Source organism: Electrophorus electricus, unplaced genomic scaffold (assembly GCF_041902795.1).
Source record: "Electrophorus electricus isolate QZ-2024a unplaced genomic scaffold, ASM4190279v1 Scaffold42, whole genome shotgun sequence".
Taxonomy (NCBI): domain Eukaryota; kingdom Metazoa; phylum Chordata; class Actinopteri; order Gymnotiformes; family Gymnotidae; genus Electrophorus; species Electrophorus electricus.
Window position 1 is genome coordinate 173,594 of NW_027658714.1, and position 22,040 is coordinate 195,633.

The following is a 22,040-nucleotide window of genomic DNA, read 5'->3' on the forward strand; positions in this document are numbered from 1 at the left end:
CTTAACATTTCTCTACAAGATTACTATATGACAACACTCACCATAGTTTGGAGGTTTGGTGGAATGTACAACAGTACTCCATGACTCACCTCAGCTGGGAGATGTAGGGCAGACACTGAAGGAAACTCCTCACTTCACTCTCTTCATCTGACCAGCTCCACAAATTTACTGGTTTCTTTGTTGTTTGAACTTTCAGAGCTTCTAGAAAATGTGAGGCCTTTCTCTCTGAGAGACTGATGGACCACACATTAGACATGGTGTACCAGACAGGAAAAGACTCGTAAAGTGGCTGCAGTACAGGAAAGACACTCCTGCCTGTTTGAGCCTCGTAGTCCTTCACATATGAGTAAAGATCCATTAGAAAGTCATTCTGACTGTTGTTGGACCACATCAACACTTTTTGTACAACTGTGTGTACTGTTTCATTCTCATAAAGAGCTGCTTGCACACACAGCTTCAGTAAAAGTGACTTCACCTTGAGCCTCCATGAACTTTCTTCCATATTTGGTGGTGCAGAGAAACTGCAGATACACGTCAGAAAGAATTGACTTCAGTTACAGGAGTTAAATTAATGAATATAAAATTTTGCAGTGGCAAAAATATTTAGTAATATTTAGCAAATGCATTCATCACTATGCAGAGCCGTATTTCTAGTGCTCTGATACAGTGAACTCAGACATAGATTCACCTCAGCTGGGAGATGTATGGCAGACACTGAAGGAAACTCCTCACTTCACTTTTTTCATCTGACCAGCCTCTCAGCACTACTGGTTTCTTCACCGTTTGGAGTTTCAGCACTTCTAGGAAGTATAAAGCCTTTCTCTCTGAGAGGTCTATGTACCAGATGTCTGGCAAAGAACTATATATATTTTTCAGAATGATGAATTTCTCCATATTTCTCACATGCAAGTACAGTTTTATTAGAAAATCACATTCGTAAAATGGATCTCTATGGAGAAACCTCAGAACCGATGATACAATGGCACTTTGTTGTGTTTCTGCCCCTTCCAGAATGAGATCACACTGATAAGATTCTATTATCTGCAGTCTGTGGTCTGGCTGTACCAAAGAATCACAAGGAAACTCAAACCTGCAAAGCAGAAAGAAACAATAGGTGAGGTATATATATGTATAAATTGGGTATCTATCTCACTTTGCATCAAACACGAGGGAATGTGTGTTACAGCAGGTACAGGTCTGTCTGCTGACAGATGCTGTTCTATTACAACTACTGCAGTCAGTCATGTAAAAAATACCCGCCAAGATAACTCACAAATTATTGAACTAAGGTTATGCATGTAACCTAACACTTTGTTCTATTTTAGGATTATTCTAGATAATCTATCAAATTTCTATTAAACAAATGTAAGTGGTATAAATGCAGGGCTGCATTATTCACCTAAGGGACTTCATAAATGGAAGTCCCTTGAAGACCATGATACAGAGCACTTTACTGATCTGTGGATCTTCTGTACAGTGGAGATGGAGGCTGATCTTCTCTGAGCTTTGACTCATGATCTCTCCAGCTTTCCTAAACATGGATGCTTTACCAAACACAGGAAGGTGCATCTCTTTTCCACAAACATCCAGTAAAGCTGGGAAATCTCTGGGTTTCCCACAGCACAGCACTGACGTCCACACATGACAGAGAGTAGAAGGCTTATCTCTGCAAAAGGTAAACATAGTTATACTAATTATTATTATTATTATTGCTCGTTGTTGTTAATGATCTTGCTTTGTAAATGTGTGGTAATATAATTAAAGATAAATACAAAAAGTATATCCAAAAATAAATACCTAAGCTGTGATTTGAATTTGAGAATCATCTGAATCCCAGGGTTAGATATGCTGCAGTCCTCCAAACTCAGATGAACCTGGCTTTCTCTGGACTGGCCGATCACATAAGACACTGCACAGCACTGATGTGGATCAAGGTCTTCTCCACTGAAATCTAGCTCATAGTTCACTTTCTCCAGGAACAGCAAGCAAGCTTCAGGTGACTGAGACTCATACAAGCACTGACACACAAAGGGAAGAACACCGACGTCATCGTCATCACCCTCAAGCTGCCCATTAGATTGAGGCTGTAGAAATGTGTTCATGACTTTTGAGAAGAGCCCATCAGAGGCTCTTTTTATTTGATCTTCAGAGAAAAGATTCTTCAGGAGTTTGAGGTTCTGTTCTGACAGAATTCCACAAAGGAAAGGGATCACGTGTTTCATGTGCTTTTGCTCCTTTGTTAGACAGTTCTGAAGAACCTCATCAATTTCACCTGGATTCCCAAGCAGCCACAGTGCAGAGAAGAATTCCTGCATTGTACTGTGCAGAAATGCAAAGAAAGTGTTCACAGAAGTGGGAGTGTTCTCGATCGTGATTTTTCTCAGAAAAAACTTACTGATTTCAATTTCATCGCTGACTGCATCTGTTATGTTTATAGTTTTCTGAATGGATGCAGTAAAAGCAGTTTTCATCAAGCAAAAAAGTTGGTCTTTTACATCATTTATGTATTTGTCGACTTGTTCTGAGCTTTTTTTCCCAGCCTTTTTCAAGTCTTGGCGCAGGATGTGTACATACATTTCTGTAACGGTCATTGGATGCTCGGGAGCAGTGACATTGAAAGAAATGTAAACCGCCACCATGAAGGCATACATCGGGACATGGCAAAGACTGATCAGATCCTGATTGTTCAATACTATATTCAAAAATTGAGGAGTAGAGCCAATCATCTGTGTAAAGTAAGTCTGGATAGCCTCCTCACTGAATCCTTGTACATAAACTCGGCATGTGGACCTGTCTGCAAAAAGGAAGTCATCTTCCTCCTCCGATTTGCATGTGATCACAATCTTAGCCTCAGGAAGAAGGTCCCGCTCAATAATTTTCTTTATAGTAGGGTTGTCCTGCAAAGTACTGATGCCATCGAGCACAATGATGACATTCTCTGAGTTTTCCTCAATATCCTGTAATACTTCCTTTCTATCTTTCTCCAGGGGTTTTGAGTACATATCAAAGAGAAGAGATTCCAAGCTCATGAGACTAGAGATAGTGGTAAATGTACTCTCATCAAAGTAGAACATGTAGTCTAATTCTTGGTTGTCTTTATTGGACCAGAGGGAGAGCATTTCTTGGACAACTGCTGTTTTCCCTATTCCAGGTTTTCCTATAACAAGTGTTGCTTTCTTATGACTACACAAAAGGTCTTTGGGTGAGGGATTCTGTTTCTTCACAGGAATGTAACTCTTTAGCTTCTTTCCACGAGGTTTCTTGCACTTCTGGGTTTTTTTTTTAAGTGTATTTTGTGCAGAGTTTAAATCTGGATCTGTGTCTAGGACTAGAGGTATAAAGGTGACATTAGCGCTTGTTTTGTGCTTTAGGTGTTTACAGCACTGATTCCACCGTCTACTCAAGATGCGTTTAGCTTTGGTCTGAAGTTGTTTCTGGTAGTTGTGACAAGGCTTCGTACCTGAATATCATTACAAATGTAAAACAATCTGATATTACTATACTTTTAAAAGACAGCATTGTTTATACTCTTCCACTTGCAGGCAGAAATATTTAATTGTGCATACAAAATTCCATATGAGATATTCTATACAACATTCATTCACAGATACAATCAGAGTAACTATTTAACTGCAAATGTGCTGACCATTAATATAGTGACTCAATCCATTTTTGCTTCAGTCTTCATAAGAACATACTTTACTCACCCACAGTGTAGTCAGTCTCAGTGTCTTCCCTGAAGTGGAATTGGCTGAGCCAGGTGTGTGAATCAGGATGTAATGTCCTCTTCCTTGTTACATCAAGGATCCTGAGTAACTCATAGCTGGCACTTTCTCCTCTTTTAATAACACGGTCCAGTATAAATCTCGCTTTGTCAAAGTCTGTTCTCTCTGCTTTAAGAGCATCAACATCATGGTCATTGAAGACTTTGTGCTGGCAAAGATTCTCAGTAATAAGGGGAAAGTTTTGGAGACGTGTTACCAGATCTCCCCGGGCATATTTGAGGTAATCAGTTGCACACTGTCGTGTACAAGCCATGATACTGTTCTGTACCAGCCCCTGAGATACAAAACAGAACTTAATCTTAATTAATTCAGTTATTAATCTTGTAAATTGCTCCATCATGTGTGTAACTTACTGTGAAGGCACAAGTACCACACTGTCATTCCACTCACATTCAGTGTGTACAGGGGAACAAAATATTCTACAGTTCCTCCTTCACCAAGATTCCATGAACACAAACATTCAGCAGCCATTCAAGTTCTCATGCTTGCGCTCCTTCACATTTTTCCGTCTCCCAGCAAACCTGATGTAGTCAGTTAACTATCAGATCCTTTGTGAGTTGGACCAGGGAGAACCTGGAACTGCAGGGTGGTGGGTCCATGGTACTGGAATTAAGAACTTCTGCTGAATAACAATATGTTGGCTTGACAAAGCCACACAAACACACATTATTTTCTGTCAGGATTAACAGCTGTGGTTGTTTAAAATGACCTACTGGCTAAAGTATTTGTACACTGACTGAAAACCTAGTTTAAAGCAATAGTTCTGATGCATGCTGAGACTAATTTAACAACTATTTCGTCTTCTGGTTTGGAAACTTGAGCTGCATTCTATTCCACAGGGTTCCTGAGCAGGACACTTGTATTCCCTACATACTAATCACACGATATGAGTCAAAGGAACTGCAGGTAATTCAATCCCTTCATTCAATTCAACGAAACATCGTCACAAAACATACAAATATGTCTGTAACGTTTCTACTGACAGCTGGGAAATTAGACAGTTCCTTAGTTTATAAATATGGATTGACTGAACTATATTTATACAATGTCACCCCTGTATTTTGTATATAAAATATTTCCATAGCCAATATTTACCTCAGGATAACTAACATTAGGTGTTGCTAACTAGGTAAAAGTCTAATATATATATATTTATATATTTACTATATATTTAAATATCATTGATGTGGAAGTAACCTGTTCAGAAAAGCTCCCAAATCGACCGGAAATGAATACATTTAACTTTCACCTGGTTCCCTTCAAAAGGGAAGGTTTTCACTAATTTAAAGTGGCAGAATTCCTTCGCAAAAAACTGCAATGGCGATTGGAATATACACATCTGCTATCCTACTTTATGCAACAGTAGTAGAGGAATTGACTGCTAAATGCCATAAATGTAAATGTAAGATGCAGCGTGTTATTCCAACATGCTATTTGAATTTTTTTTTAACGTTGTAAAATGCTCTACTTTCATGGGACTCAGGACACACATCGAGCTTCAGCGTTTAGAACCAGAAGCAAAAATAAGCTCAACACAAGATGAACTAAAGCAAAACTCCGAGATACTGTTCACTTCCTGAGTCAGCCTGGAAATAATGACGCCATACACTGTGCCCACTGCTTCATGCTATAGGCTACTTCCAAGAGAGAAGAGACTTAAGTTTTTTTACTGTCATTTCAGCTATGTACAGGTACATACAGTGAAACGAAATAACTTTCCTCTAGAGCCATGGTGTAACACAAAAGAATATAAATGTAGAAAATAAATATGAATTATAGACAAAATATAGAGCAACAGTGCATGACACTGAGTGGATGTGCAAGGATGTATCATATTGTGATATTTTAACATACACTTATACCATACAGCAGTCACAGAGGTAACAGCCAGTAGACTAATTTAAAAGCGCAGTATTGTTTATTTGAATACAGTAATTGTTAACATTTGTTGTCAGTTTTGGGGAGTTGGCGAGTGTTGGCATCTGAGAAGAAACTGTTGCACAGTCTGGCTATAACGGCCCGAATGTTTGATGAATGTATAAATGAAGCACTAACCAAACAATTTTAAGAATTTCTTATTCTTTGGATCCATCAGCTCACAGGAGTAACGCTACTACAGTGCTTTGTCTAGAGATTCTTTTCATGTGTAAATGGTACCGTAGTTTCCATGAGATCTGGCTTTATGTGCTCACTGTAGTTAATAAATGAGTCGTTTGGAATATCAACATCTGTGTCTGTGCCACTGTCCATGTGCTCTCCACTATCATCACTCACCTCTTCTCCTAACACATCTGTCTTGGTATAATTGTTACAGAACACACTGAACACACCTCCACGTCCCAACGTCTCATGACATGAGCAGCTCATGTGGTGAATGCAGTGTGACGCACCATCACCCTTGACCTTTATGAAACTCTCCTCAAGTCCCTCCAGCATGAAATACGCAGCACTGCTGCCTGAGTCCCACCTGCAGTGGAGCAGCTGAGCATCAGGAGCGCAGCAGTTATCACGGCTGTCAGAGGCTGGAGCTCCAGAGTCCAGTGTCTTCAGTCTGGAGCCAGCATCTCTCTCCCATCTCTGTGAGTCACTCCTTGAAAAATGGCCATTACCTGGTCTTTCTCACACACTGCAGAAGCATGGGGAACAGTTGCACAATAGGAGAACATCACCGCTGGAGATGTATGCACACACACACAGCAGGGCTTCTACTTATATCTTTTACTTACTGGAGAAGTAAAGAAGTTCATGAACATGTCTGGATTCCATGATGCAGTGACATGTCCAGATTAGTTGGACATTACGTTTGACATTACTGGACATATTTGTATGTTCTCTAAGGTAATACAGCAGAGGTTTGTTCATCTGTTCATCTGTCAGCACATTTCCTGCTCACTCATAATTTACTCAGCATTTCTATGTTCAATACTGCAGTTTACAAACTTGGACTCATGAATGCAAAGAAAATAAAGATGTACAAAGCTAGTTATGAAATCATGTATTTGTTTTGAGGGAACGTTTATTGTATTAATGCCATAACTAATAGTTCTAATAATTAATTTTTGCAACACTGTTGCATGTATGATGACCCTGTAGTCTGTATACTAGCTTTATTCTAGTTGCATTTCTGCAACCTGGGGGGTCTGTATTTCTAGACTGCTAGATCATCACACACTATTACAAACACTGTGCGTGCAGCCTGTTGGTGTACATATTCATGTTCACATTTAAGTTGCTTATATTTATTGAAAGTATTGTAGTTTATTTGCCTTGTATTAGTGATTTGCCTTGTAGTTATGAATTGAAAATACAACTTTGTAAATACTTCTGCTTTTCACTATATAGAGAGGTGTACATATCACAACATTCCCATACTCACATTACTTTCATCTGTTCCTGAAGTCTAAAGTATAAAAATATGTTTTAGGTTTGGATTTAAGAACATGGACAGATGAGACACGTTTGATTTAAGAACGCACTGTCACGGTAGGCCGGTCATCCAGCAGGAGGGAAACACCCACTCCGGACCGCATCACACACCTCCTCAGTCACCTGCTTTTTAACTCGACTCACCTGAGCCTTGTTTCTGTATTCAGTATTTAAGCCCACGGGTACCTGAAGTCGGTGTTGCCCATTGATGGACCTCAGAGTTAAACGCTCCAAACTACTGCGACGCTGACTTTATCATCTGCTTACTTTTCAGTTTATGGAAAATAAACAACTCTTGTTTTCAACTTCGCCTCTCAATCGGTGGCCGATCTGCAGGATGCTCTGGATGACGCAGCCTAGGACATGTTCCGGCGCAGCACTGATGATGTCAGCGAATATACGGAGACAGTAGTGGAGTCTATTGGGAAAATGGTGGATGAAACGATACCTAGAGCCGCCACCAAGAAGTTCCCAACCAGAAGCCCTGGGTGAACAAAAGCTCTCGCACTGCTGCCTACAACGCGGGGATCATCAGCGGGAACACGGACGAGTACAAGTCTGCGGCATACGGAGTGCGGTGAGGGAGGCGAAGCGGCGCTACGGGAGGAAACTGGACACAGTTCCAGCAGAGTGGCGCTAGATCCCTGTGGCTGGGGCTACGGACGATCACGGACTACAGGAGCCCACCCTCCGGACTCATGAGTGCGGATGAGTCTCTGGCGAACGAGCTAAACGCATTCTTCGTTCGCTTCGAGGCTACATCTAGCAGCGATAACGCTAACAGCGCTTACGCTAACAACGCTTATGGTGCTATCGGCGCAGCCAACGGCGCATGTGCAGAGCCCACCATAGATCAGCGCCGTCTCATCATGGCGTGTTCAAAAGTGAATACCAGGAAGGCAGCGGGACCAGACTGCATCTGCGGTAGAGTCCTCAAAGCCTGCGAAGACCAGCTAGCCCCGGTATTCTCCGACATCTTCAACCTATCCCTGACGCTCGGTATCGTCCCATCCTGCTTCAAGCGATCCACCATCGTCCCTGTCCTCGTTCCAAAGAAACCTTGACCTCGAGGTTGTCTCAGCGACTACCGCCCTGTTGCCCTCATCACTTAACGTGAAGTGCTTTGAAAAGCTGGTCAGAGACTTCATGACCTCTTCTCTGCCAGCTTCCATGGACCCACTGCAGTTTGCATACCACCACAACTGATCCACTGATGATGCAATTGCACATCTGCTTCACACCACACTGACCTACCTGGACAAAGGGAGGGGTAATTATGTTAAAATGCTGTTTTGTTGACTACAGTTCAGCATTTAACACTATCCCCTCCCTACTCACTACTAAGTTGGGAGATCTAGGACTGCATGCATCCCTGTGTGACTGGATCTCCAACTTCCTAACAGACAGACCACAATCATTATGGGTGGGCAACTCTCATCCACCCTCAGCACTGGAGCTCCCCAGGGTTGTGTCCTAAGCCCCCTGCTCTACTCACTGTCCACCTATGACTGCGTGGCCACTTCCAGCTCTACCATAATTTTCAGATTTGCTGAAGGTACTGTCGTCATGGGCCTGATCTTGGGCAACGATGAGAGGGCCTACCTGGAGGAGATTAAACACCTGGAAAACTGGTGCCAGGAAAATAATCTCCTCCTAAATGTCAGCAAGAGAGGATCTGATTGGACTGCAGCAAAAAGCAGGAGCAGCACTACTGACCTGTGAGGATCAATGGAACCACAGTGGAGAAAGTAGATAGTTTCAGGTACCTTGGTGTTCACATCTTGCAGGACCTGTTCTGGTCCTGCCACACCAGCTCCCTGCCAAAGGCGGCTCGTCAGCGTCTTTACCACCTCAGATGCCTAAGACTTCAGACTGCCCTCCAAGGTATTGTGGAACTTCTACACCTGCACTATGGAGAACATCCTCACAGGGAACATCAGTCTGGTTTGGGAACAGCACCAAGCAGGACGGATAAGCACTCCAGAGGGTGGTGCATTCAGCAGAGCGCAAAACTCGTATGGTCTGCAGGTCAGGAAGTTTCGTATATTAGAAGCGGTGCCAGACAAAGGCCAGGAGGATTGTGAAGGACTACCATCCCAACAATAGGCTCTTCTCTCTGTCAAGGTCAGGGAAGTGCTTTTGCTCCCTGATGACCAAGACAGACTGAAGAGGAGCTTTTTCCCCACAGGCCATTTGGGCCCTGAATCTGAGAAACTGTGGGGACCACCACCATGTAACTGTAAATATGTTCAATTGCAAGATGGAACTGTACATTGTGTATATAAACATATGTATATTAATAGAGATTTTGATGCACTTTTTCCCCCCCCTCAGTTTGGAGAGGGAGCACTTGGACACATTTCACTGCGAGTTATACTAATGTATGTGCCAAATAAACCAAACTTGAAGCAAGCATATTTTCACTTGCTTTCACAGTAGAATTTATTGGCCACCTGGGGGCAACAGCAACCGACTGATACAAAGTCCCTATGTAGCACGTAGTCACATCAGGACATTAACTAGCTGTTTCTAGTTTCGTATTAAGATTAATAGCTTATAAAACTAGGCCCATAGAATTTTCATTATTTTAATCTGTTTTCCTTATAGGATTTGAAAGAGCAAAAATACAGACTGTCACTGGGGCACTGAAAACTGGGTGGAGAATATCTGACCTCCAGTATAACCCAGTTAATGACAGCAGGCACTCAGATTGTCTTAACCTTTTGACCCCTTCTTGGCTCTTTGCTTTATGCCTGTTCTTCTGTTCTATTATAACTTTGATACAATCAATATAAAGCAATAAAAGGTTGTCCACCATTATTCAGAGTTTAATGTTTAATCAGTAGGATGTTTCAGCTGTAAACATACAAATATATTTCACAATGACAGTAGGGATATGGGATGTTACATGGAATTAAGCAGTGAATGTGGATAATAAGATGACTGACAGCGTTGAAAGTTGTAACGTAGCTGGCCCGAGTGCCGCGGAGCACAGAAGGAGAAAGACAGAGTCCCTGCCTCTGTCGGGGAAGTCTGGTATGCTCCCTGTGATGTGATGTGCCTGTGAACACAGAATAGGAGCGAGGACACACAAACAAATGTGCCATTACCCAAACATATAAGGTGCTGTGATGCAACACCTGCTAACTCTATATGTTAGAACGTTATGTCTTTTCGTTCAGAAAAGAGAAATGACTTGCATCATACAGGTTCGAGAACATGTACTCTAAAAACTCGTCAGGATCTCTGATCAAAATCGTGTTTGTCCTCTCTGGTTTTTGATGCATCTTACCTCACAAAGAATTCATCGTTTAGCTACAGACCGCTTGGCCAGGTTGGTTGAAATTCTCTCTTCCTCCAGCTTAACCGCTTCGTTCTCCTCATGTTTTTGAACATACTCCTTTTTTGTGGTTTCATCAACCACCCAGGAAGGATAACCTGAGCGCTCTTGTTTGGTTTTCAAAAACATTTTAACGTATTCTGAAAACAGCTCATTTGTTCTATTAGGAAAGTGCCAAATCTCAAATCCTTTCATCACTCTGTACCCCTTCTGCAGAGCCGTCATCAGCTCCACGCTGCACCGAGCATCTGTCAGGGCCCTCTCCTCATCCCCATGATCACAGCTACGCTGTTGTTACTCAGCTCAGGTTCTACAGAGAGGGAACAAGAGGTTCTTCTTTACCCGGTAGGGAAGAACAGGGGCCCACAACGCCCTGGCAGGTAAAACCTTTACCTTGATGATGCTGAAGTAGTTTTCCAATGACCCAAAGTCACGATAAAAGATAAGGGGGTGACCTATGGGGTACATTTTTACCTTATCCACATAAGGGTAGAGGGAGGTGAAATCGTAGTAATCGATTCTTTCACCAGGTTGAGCTGTGTAATAGAGCTGTAGGGCATTGGTACGACCCCCAAACAGAGCATCCCGAGGATTTAAGCGCTCTGGAAAGTCAAAAGTTTTGAGAAACTTTTTTACATCATTCTTTTTCATGTCATTCCATTCATGTTCCCACATGATGGTGACAGACAATTTGTGAATACACTGCAGCGTCTGAATTTTAAGATTGTTCTGACAAATGTCTCTGAAGGTTTCTGAGGCTTTACTTAAAGGGTGTGTGGCATGCATGATGGAAAGCACGTATCACATCCGAAATAAAAGCAGCCAAGAAACCCGAACGCTTTGCACGTTTTGCCATCTTCAAAATAATTAATCAAAATAAGTAACCATCTACAAAATAATTTCTGATCTCGGCTTCCCCATTGTTAAGTGCATGTTGAATGGATATGTTCTGTTTGTCTGTGACGTACTCGAGCCATTGAATAGATGGCGTTGAGAAAGATTTCTGACAATTGACAATTGAATTATCTAGGGGAGGGATGGCCAAAGTGCTTTTGTGCAGGAACATGGTGCGGAATATTTTCATGCATACGGATGCTATGGTAATCAACTTGAATCTCACTCAAAATTTTACACTCTGTTTTCAAAATCTTTACATTGTTACGGCAATATTCTTTAATCTATTTTCTGAAGTCAAAGACTTTATCAGTGACCCCACATAGTTCTGATTCTCTAGGGTGTTGTAGAAGTGGGGGAATGTTCCTTTTTTTGCATCTGTAAACCCCATGGCTTTTGGAATGGCCCTAAGTTTCATAGGTAGGAACGAGAAACTGTCTATGAATCTCTGCTGATAAGCGGTGTCTTCAAATTTTCCCCCCTTGTGCTATGATAGTAGGAGTAACCCCTTCTTTCACCAGATAATTCAACAAAAAATAGGAATCATAACCTCTTGCATTATGTGCTACGAATGTGTACCCTTCGAGTTTTCTTTGACGAAACATTTAAAAAAAGCTTCGATGCACCCATCCCCTTCAGCCGTCCATACACCCTCATTAAACCCCATGCAGCATATAAAATTAGCTATATGCACACCCCCATTTCCTGTCTGGACTCTATATCATAAAATATATAACGTTTGTCCGCCATCTCTACCTGTTATATGAAACGATTGTATGAAACATTCGTGTTTGACCTCCGATTCTATTTTTTCATTACAAACTCTGCAACGAGGCTGAGCACATTTATGTTCTTTTCTACCTGTGCTAAAGGGGCTCAGATGTTCTACCATTCTGCATTTGGGGCACTAGAAACCTATTTTGCATAATGAATATGTATCGCCCAACAAGTTTCGGATCTCTTCTTTGTGTTTTTCATAGCAGTAATCTGACCTACACAGTTTTAGACAATCTGAACACTGCAATGTATTCTCAGTATAACTATAACATTCAGGATCAAGACATACATTACAGTAATACTCGCATTTGTGTTTTCTCTTACATGTGAACCCTTTATAAAAAAATGACAAATGTACTGAAACTCGAGAAGACCCTCAATATTTTTAACACCGTAGTAATGGTTGTTGTGTAAGAATAAGAAAATGGTATTCTCATGGGGTGTCCTGCTAGTTTAAAAAAAAAAGAGTAATCGCTTTTGTTGAACATCTGATAGAAGACAACTATTTTACAATTTAATAACTTCTCAAATCGGTTTATATCATTAAAATGAACCATATCGTTATTGGATAATCCTACACCCCGCTGCATCTGACTGGCAACATTTTCAATGTATTGGAGTGTTTCTTGAGGATTCAAAAGCTGTGCAATGCATAAGGCAAAGCATAGATTGTTGTTAGTGTTGTAAAAAACATACAGATGTCTCATCTTATTTCAGAAAATGTCTGATCTGAAGAGGTGTGCCATTTTACTCCTAACACCGCCTTTGGGTGGATGCACTGTCTGAATCACTAGTTCCATACTATCACTTGCCAGGATCTCAAGATTGCTCTGCATAGCTTTCTCAAGCATGGTTAGAAAAGAGTCTAGCTCCATTATTCAACTCAAGTTGTGATGAAACATTCAGATTAGGACCTTGAACTAGAAAATGTACAGCATCTCTCGGACCAGCTATTTCACTAACGGTATCCATCATGATGTTTATAACCTCTAGAATGTAATTGTAAAATTCTGCAAAACTGTTAACGTTACCCAGTGAGGCAAAGTGAACTCTCCTCCTAATTTCTGTGTTATTTAACTTTTCTCTACGAATTATTCTAATGTCAAGATCTACCCCACACCCTGTTTGTTCTGTTTCCATACGGTTTTCAGAATTATCTGAAACTCTACATCAGACTCATATGTTCTAGAACTCTGTTCATCATTATCAAAACTGGTTAAAGAATTCTGTGAACCCGGCTGTTGAGTACATTCACCAATTAAGAGCCTCTCATTTAATGCAGCCAAGCATTGATTCAGTTAATAGCAAATGTCATTTTGACTAACCTAAATGTTTTCAGGACACTGCAGTTCATAATCATTTTGACGAAGGGATTCTGGCATTAAAGCTAGACTTTCATTCAACTGATTCACAGCGTGTAGTACATAATGGTTCAAAGAATCTTGTTTAAAGAACCTTAATAATTTTCAGATCCTGACAGTGCAGGCCTTATAGGTTTGATCTAGACCTGAAATTAATTCCTACGTTAAGCCCCAATGAGTTAAATCATACAACTCACGATAAAGTATTTCAACCATTAGCTCAAGAAATAGCTAAATACAGGTCAGCCTTTTTAGTAACTTATATTAGTGTAAGTTATAACATGAATGGATAACTAGAACGTACCTGCTGATAACGGTTGAGTCGTGTCCATGTTTGTTCTGAGGTCTTGGCAAAAGTTTGCAGATGTATCGCTTACAATTACGGCTGTGAACTAAAGGAGTGAAGTACCATAAAACACAGCTTTAAGAAAGAATGGTAGGTGGGGGAAAGAGATGGTTTACGTATGAAAGCAGTAAATTACAATCCACCCCTCCCCAACACCGCTCACATATGTGGAATGCACTGAAAAATGTTAAGGGCCCAACATGTGATAACGGACAGGTACCTTGTGTGATAAAACTTATAGAGTAAACACATTTGGTTAGAGATCACAGAAAAAATAAATAAAAGGAAACTTTATGATGTTTTGTGAAAAGTTTACATATTGCCCTGTTTGAGTACATGGGGCAGATAAGATGTGAGGAGGAGTGAGAGTGTGTGTCATAGAGGATACTGAACAGACAGAGAAAGTGGAGAAAGACTGGTGTAGTATGAGACTGAAAACCTTAATTAGTTGAGGGGGCCTTATATCAATTTTTGACAGAACGTGTATTCCTGTGTAGTAGGGGGAAGGGCTTGGGAGGAGGTGTGACTTCTTAGAGAATCAGCCAATGAGAAGGGAGTGGGTGGGGTGAGTGAGTGGTTGAGTGAGAGAGAGAGAGACACACAACTGAGACCCATACACGTTTGAGTATCAGTACATGACCGGCAGAGGAGCAGAGCGGAAATTAAAGACTGGGTGGTACGTATTCATTTAAGACTCATAACTTTTATTTACTTTTATCACTTGATTGTTTCTCAATGAAAGAATTTTTTTAAAAACGTCAATAAAACTATTTTGAGGATGCCTCATTGTGTTTTATTTTTTTTTCATATATTGTCACATCAGATCATATATATCATATCATATAATAACAATTTATATATATATATATATGTGTGTGTGTGTGTGTGTGTGTATATATATATATATATATATATGTGTGTATATATATATATGTGTGTATATATATATATATATGTATATATATGTGTGTGTATATATATATATATATGTGTGTATATATATATATATGTGTATATATATATATATATATATATATGTGTGTATATATATGTGTGTATATGTGTGTGTATATATATGTGTGTATATATGTGTATATATATGTATATGTGTATATGTATATGTATATATATATATATATGTATATGTATATGTGGTGCGATGATTGACAGCTGTCAAATCAATCAAATCAAGCAATAAATCTTTTTGACTATTAGTATATTTAGTATATCTCTCTCTCTGATATTGTATCCCCTTTAAACATTATATCCGTGTTAGTGTTCACAACATCAAACTCTCTACACATCCCTCCTCCCGCTTGTCCACTCACTCCAGGATGTGGGCTTTGTGCTGGTGTGGGAACAGCAGCTGCAGGCAGTGGTCAGTGAGCTGACAGTGGCTGAGGTCCAGTTCTGACAGCCCTTCAGAATGTTCCAGAATGAGCGCCAGTGACCTACAGGCCTGCTGGTCCAGCCGGGTCTGACTGCCCACCATCTCACCCAGAGCCTGGGAGAGACCCACAGCACTTCTCACACACTCCATATCAGTCCCCACAAAGACAAGAGACAGGAACTGGAGCAGCGTGGCTTTATTGAAGTTGAAGACACTCACTAACACACTCACATAACTACTAACATTAATACTATTTACACACATTTTGTTTCAAATGATAAAATTCTTTTCCCTTTTCCAGAATGTTTCCCTAGTTTGTGTGGTGTTGAGTCAGTGGCTTACTGAAGGGTGACTGTGTGTAAAATGGGGAAGAGTTGCCCTCACAGCCGTGTAGAGTGAGCTGTGTGTGTGTGTGTGTGTGTGTGTGTGTGTGTGAGAGAGAGAGAGCTCTCTGGATGACCATGGAGATGACTCTGCAGTCCTCAGTGCTCAGAGTCAGTGTGTGTTTCTGTGTGTCTGCTGTGAGGTCCAGAGCAGAGCAGCATGAGAAATCCAGTCTGTGCTGCAGAGCGAAGAGCAGATCTGTTGCTGCTGCCCCCTGCTGTAGTTCAGAGACACTGTAGCAGTGGAGCAGCCTCAGCAACAGCAGCCTGTCAACACGGAGAAAACAAAACACACACAGACAGTGGCAGGGCAGTTAATTTCAGGTTAATATAAATATTTCACCTAAATTTAACAATTTCCTCCAGAAAGTCATTTTATTCTGAAGTAAATATCCATGGATATTGCTGATTACCTGACAGGAGTCTCAATAAAACCTAAATGATGCTGGCACAAAATGACTTTTGAGGAAACTCGTGAAAAACACATAAACGTACATAAACGTTTATATAACACTCCCTAAACAGACCAGTTCTGTGTTAAAATTCTGATTGTGAGAAAAGTTCAAGCCTGAGACGGGAGACGTGTTAGAGCAGTGGCTCAATGCTCTCCAGCTCCGCCTTTGGTATGGAGGTGAAAAGCAGGCTCAGAGAGACTGCTGTGCAGTGCTGGAGGGTGAAGCGCAGGGCAGCACAGTGGACAGAGTCCAGCTCTCTGCTGTTCAGGTTGATGCAGTTCTCTGCTGAATTCAACAAGCTGGACACACAGTGAGCAGAGCCAGTCTGATAGATCTCTCTGATGATGGACAGTACAAAGCTGGAGCTCAGCCTGGGGAGAAGACACACACACACACACACAAAAACACAGACACACATTTCCAGGTCTCATGCTGTACAGTATAATTAAAGTGTTTGGACTGTTACTAACTGTGTGAACAATCTGAACCACACAACACATGACTGTATTCTCTCACCTTCTGATCTGAAGTCTGGCCAGTACAGGCAGAAGGTCTCTGGGATTTTGTTACTTAATGTTGGGGATGTGTAGTGGTCCCATGAGCTGGTGGAAGCTCGTCTACTTTGCAGTAACGTCACCCTTTCGCCTTGCTGTCTGGATGCGTACTGTCTGTCAGACTAGCAAGTCATCTACACTTCTCACAGATAAAACTGCCACTAATGACGAAGAATAAACATGCTGCATTCAGTGCTCTGAAGCAGAACATAAGTCATGATGAAAAAGCAAAATGTTAACATTACTTATGTTTGTGGTAGTTCCTTAGATATAGTTTGTGATGATAAAATAGTTTTCCATGGAAGTTGCCAGTTTCCAGGTAGAAAGTAGTTAAATCCAACAAAACATTTGTTAAACAGATAGAGAGCAGTAAGAGCTAGTATGCTGAAACTACCTGTTTCAAAAACAGGAAGCTTCCTTATGAAGGAAAGAGGTTCTTATGAACCTCAGCATTTTGACAGCAAGTATTAACCATGGCTATAAAACCATGTGAATAATTCAGTTATGGGATTAATCCACAAAATAGAACATCAAATCTAATTATTTGGCCAGTACAGGGTTATGCAATATTCCTTCATCTCAGCAAAATGCAATAGCTTGACTTCCTTAACTGATTAATAACTAAAAAATATCTTTCTTGACTATAAGAATATAGCTTACCCATTAGAAAGATTAAACATCCAGTCAGTGTGTATCCTGGCATGTTAATGTAAAAGGCAGCTCCTACTGGATTTGGGGAAAGTTTAGTAAAAGATTTCAAGTATCTGCAAAGCAGAAAACTGCCTATTCAACAGGCATGAATGATGTGCTACCGAAGTAGTTGTGTTATTTGCATAGCCTAATTAATATCATTAGATCATGTTCTATATTACCTATACTGTTATATTAAAATTTTGCTATTGCTTTTTTGCTTCACAATTGTTACACATAATTGCTGCACCTGATACAAGGATAGGAATTTCAATTTATTCATACTGGATAGAAGAATCATTAATGGCTGTTGAGCGAAGCACTTTCATTGAAAATTCATCCACCAATTTAATTTTTTTTTTTTGTTGTTGTTTTTTTTTTTTGTAACCAGAAACAGGGCACATCAGCCAGGAATACATTCCAGCTGTGAACACTGGCTGTGATTCATTACATTTTGGCAATTGTGAAAACAAACTGGATAATACTTCTAAAAGTAATTGTGTTTGCAGTTTATTTGCACAGTTACATGAACAACACTGGTAGCATAGTCAACAGGCTTGATGGTTTTCCAGTGCACGACACTGTGATATCAGGGCTGGCCCAAGCCTGTGTGCAGCCCTATGCAGAAATCTGAGCTGCCACTGACATAACATAGGTAAAAAACAAATAGAAATAAATACATGGTCTTTGGCACCCTCTTGGCGGCCTTAGCAGTCTCTCATTTTGCTTATACGGCGGGACAATTGTTCTGCTGTTATCCTACCTATTGAGCAGTCCTACCTAGATTTAATGCACTTATGTACATCACCCTTAGTCCAGGTTTCTGGTGTTTATTTTAGATGCATTTTTGGTTGTATATATTATAATTAGGCTACTGTGGACAATTGTATACCATATAGCTACAGCACCTGTACTTCACACACATGTAGTAATCGGATCTAGAAAGTTGCCAACCCTATTAAAATATTAGGTTTATAGTATAATATTTGAATTAAACAGACAAAGCGTTAATCACAATCATTTGCATGATGATTAAATCTTGAACCAAAAATGTATCAGAGAGCTCTAGTGTTTTTTACAGACACACACCCAATAAAACTGTGCTTGACCATCTCTTGCCCTCTATATCATTCTCTGCAGTTTACTGAGAAAGACCTGACACTGGGTAATGCCGTTGTCTATTCGAAGGCCAAAACAACAACAATCTTGGTTATCAAAGACTCACTCCACCCTGACCACAGCCTCTTCTTTTAGAAGCCATGAGAAAACCACCATCGCAGCTTGAGAGCACAAATCTAGCCTCTTAAGAGGTGTTATGTTCCACAAGCAGTTCGATATCTCAATGCGGTCCACATGAAAGCAATTTTCTTTCCATGAGTGCAAAATGCACTTTTAATGCCTGATATTTCAGCCACTCATTTCTCTCACTACATGACAAAACTCTCAAAACCTTTCTCCAAAAGCACTGAATGTTATTCTAACCATTTATGGCCTTTCTCCATTCATGTACACAAAGTCCAGTATGATTCCAAATGTCATCAAAAGATATATCTGTTTGTAGCTGAGCAACTTATACAATGCAATCTTTCTTCTTTGTGTCAAATGAACTTAACAATTGAAACATCCAAAACTGGCTGTGTTACTTGCCAACATACTGGTGTTTGGACATGTGGGATTACTTGCATGTCGCTTTCAATAGCTCAGTTGGTACAGTAGAAGTAATAACTGTCGGCTCAACTCCGACTCACACAAACTTTATGTTTTAATGCAGAATCTGTCATTTTATATGAGCATAAAAAGAGGTTTTTCCCTGACCGGGAATCGAACCCGGGCCGCGGCGGTGAAAGCGCCGAATCCTAACCACTAGACAACCAGGGATAAAGCTGCAGACATTACATGACAAGACCATTTTTCAAAGTCTGCACTCCTACTATTCTGACAATGTTTGGATGCATACTGGACTTGGTATGCATGGGTGGAAAAAGGCCATAAAGCGAGTTATTTATCTTCCTCTTTGTTCTACAAAAAAATGAAGTTTGCAAGAGTCAGGGCTCTTTTTTACCATCTGGGAAAAGAGGGAACGCTGGTGTCACTAACACATGGAAAGAGCTGTTATATATTCCCCATTTGTCTCCTTAATGTTTCTGACATTTTAGCCACTCATTTCTCTCTCTACATGAAAACACTCTAGAAAATGTTCTCCAAAAAGTACGGAATGTTATTCTAAGTACTCGGAAAATAGTCTTTTCCTCCCCCTTCTGACGCGTGAACTTATAGACGCCCTTGATTGCACGGTGTCTCTGTAATTGACAGGGGAGAGAGCGTATGCCACTCCCTCTCTCCCTAAGAGTACAGCCAATTATGCTCTTCTAGACTCTCGGCCACAAATGGCTGTGACACCATCAGTTTCAAAGTTAAACACAACTCCTATAGTACTAATAAAAGCTTCACACTCAGCTCAGCTGGGGCATGGCAGACACTGAAGGAAACTCCTCACTTCACTCTCTTCATCTGACCAGTCATTAAGCTCCACTGGTTTCTTCACTGTTTGGAGTTTCAGCACTTCTAGGAAGAGGGAGGTCTTTCTCTCTGAGGTCTATGTAGCAGACTGCAGATGCTGACTGGTAAACTGGTTGTAATGCTGGAAGGACACTCCTGCCTGTTTGAGTCTCAGAGTCCTTCGCATGAGAGTACAGATCCAGCAGGAAATCTTGTTCATCATATGCATATGACATCAGTTTCTTTATAGGTCTGTTAATAGTCTCTCTCTGATGAATAGCTGGTTGCAGACTCAGGTTCAGCAGAATTTTTTTTTTTAAATTTTCCCACTTATAGGAATCTGTCTGATCCTGTGTTGAATCAAACCTGCAAACACAACAACCCATTTATTAAATTTTTTTCATTTAGGTTTGATTCAAAATAGCTTTATTGTCAAGACTATCCTGTATAATATTGTGGAATAATTAAAAGACAGGTTTAAAGTTTAATGCAAAGAAACAGCAAAGGTCATTTGAAGATGTCATTTATCAGAACACTGGACATAGTGATTTGTAATTTTAGAATAGAATCCCTTTATTTACTAAAGGTACACAGAAATGTACACAGGTACACAGAAACTTACTGTATGTAAAAGTGCAAGAGTTCAAAGCAGTATAAGTGCAGATAAAAACAACTACAGTGCCACTGCAGCTTTTAATGCTGTTTCAGTATCAGGGTCTTCAGGAAGGCTCCACCTGGCAACCCTGAAGTGCCTTGCTATGCTTAAAACTGCACACACACACACACACACACACACACACACACACACACACACACACAAAAAAAAAACCAAACAAACACTCAACAAGGTGAGTTCTGCTTATTTGTTATTGGAGATTTGTTAAGAAGGCTGATCGCCATTTAAAATTAGATTTCACACACTAATTGTTACACTGGTGAGTTTGAGGTAGAGATGCACTTTCATTAATACTGCTTACACTGTGTTTCTTTACCACACGCATGGACGTGTTGAAGCATCTCATATGCATGGAACACTACTACTCAGAGCATTGGATGAATGAAAACAGAAGCTATCTGGCTCACACAATGTTTTAAATGTGCCAAGGGAAATTCCAAGTGTGGCCATCCTTGAGTGGAGTGGAAGATAAATACGTTTTTTGTCTTTCAAAGCAGCTGTAAGAGTTAGTGGGTCTCATGCAAGAATATTTTCATTATGCTACATTTATTTTGAATTCTTATAACTGTGCCACATCAGATTAATCTTTTAAATTCACCAAATTATCATAATGTTTGTCCATTTGTTCAAAGTTTGCATATAATACTGTGTATCTATAAATTATTGTATTTGATAATTGCCCCCAAAATGTCTTATAAGGCTAAGTGCCTTCCCTGTTTTCATCTCTGGGTAAAAGGAGCCAATTTCCTAATCTGAGGGATTAATAAATGAAAACTTCACTATGACATCATTAGTAGTGGAATTAAGATCTGTTAAAGGCAAGAAACAGAAAACCATGTTACTCTATTTGTTCATGTTGTCACATAAGATCCCCACTATCACGTAGATAAATAAGATATGGTCTGATAAATATATTAAAACACATAAATAAGATATGGGGTGATAATTATAGTAAAACACATAAATAAGATATGGTCTGATAGTTAGATTTTCAAAAAGCTCTATAAACCTTGATAATTATATTCATAAAGAAAAAAGGTGTGTAGTTGCGCTCAATCCAGGAAAAAAAAAAGAAAACATATCCTGTAGGTGCATAAAGTAAATAGTAGAATGTAGCTTGCACATTACCAGAAGGAGAATCAAGAGGTTTTGTTAAGTTTTATTGGATTAGTGTGTTAGCTGTTGTGTTTGATATCAGCCAGTGAAACAAGATCAAGTGTTTCATATTTCAAGCTGTCGCCAGCGCTCAGAGCTAGTTTAAAACACGTAAATAAGATATGGTTTGATAGATTCAAATACAGTCTCACTAAAGAATGGCCATAAATGACTATAATGAGGTGAAGGGGAGGACAGATGAGAGAACATTTGTCCTGACAGGTGATGTTACACTGACAAGTGCTGGAATGGAGCCTGTTAATTTGGACATTGGTTGTCAATATCAACATCACAAAGTATTAATATTGC

General features: G+C 40.2%; 1 protein-coding gene and 1 non-coding gene across 2 annotated transcripts in view; both read right to left on the bottom strand.

Annotated features, from left to right (window-relative positions):
* LOC113568400 (uncharacterized) overlaps nucleotides 1-7,740 on the bottom strand; it is a 45,702-nt gene extending 37,962 nt beyond the window's left edge. The window contains exons 1-6 of the mRNA XM_081709449.1: nucleotides 6,253-7,740; nucleotides 3,708-4,059; nucleotides 1,798-3,460; nucleotides 1,400-1,666; nucleotides 689-1,090; nucleotides 90-521 (exon numbers count right to left, since the gene is read on the bottom strand). Coding sequence (XP_081565575.1) covers nucleotides 90-521; nucleotides 689-1,090; nucleotides 1,400-1,666; nucleotides 1,798-3,460; nucleotides 3,708-4,038 — 3,095 coding nt within the window. The 5' untranslated portion in view covers nucleotides 4,039-4,059; nucleotides 6,253-7,740. The remainder of the gene's footprint in view (nucleotides 1-89; nucleotides 522-688; nucleotides 1,091-1,399; nucleotides 1,667-1,797; nucleotides 3,461-3,707; nucleotides 4,060-6,252) is intronic.
* Nucleotides 7,741-19,207: 11,467 nt separating this feature from the next.
* trnae-uuc (transfer RNA glutamic acid (anticodon UUC)) lies at nucleotides 19,208-19,279 on the bottom strand. Its single transcript has one exon. It is a non-coding gene; the product is annotated as a tRNA-Glu (tRNA).
* Nucleotides 19,280-22,040: the final 2,761 nt, after the last annotated feature.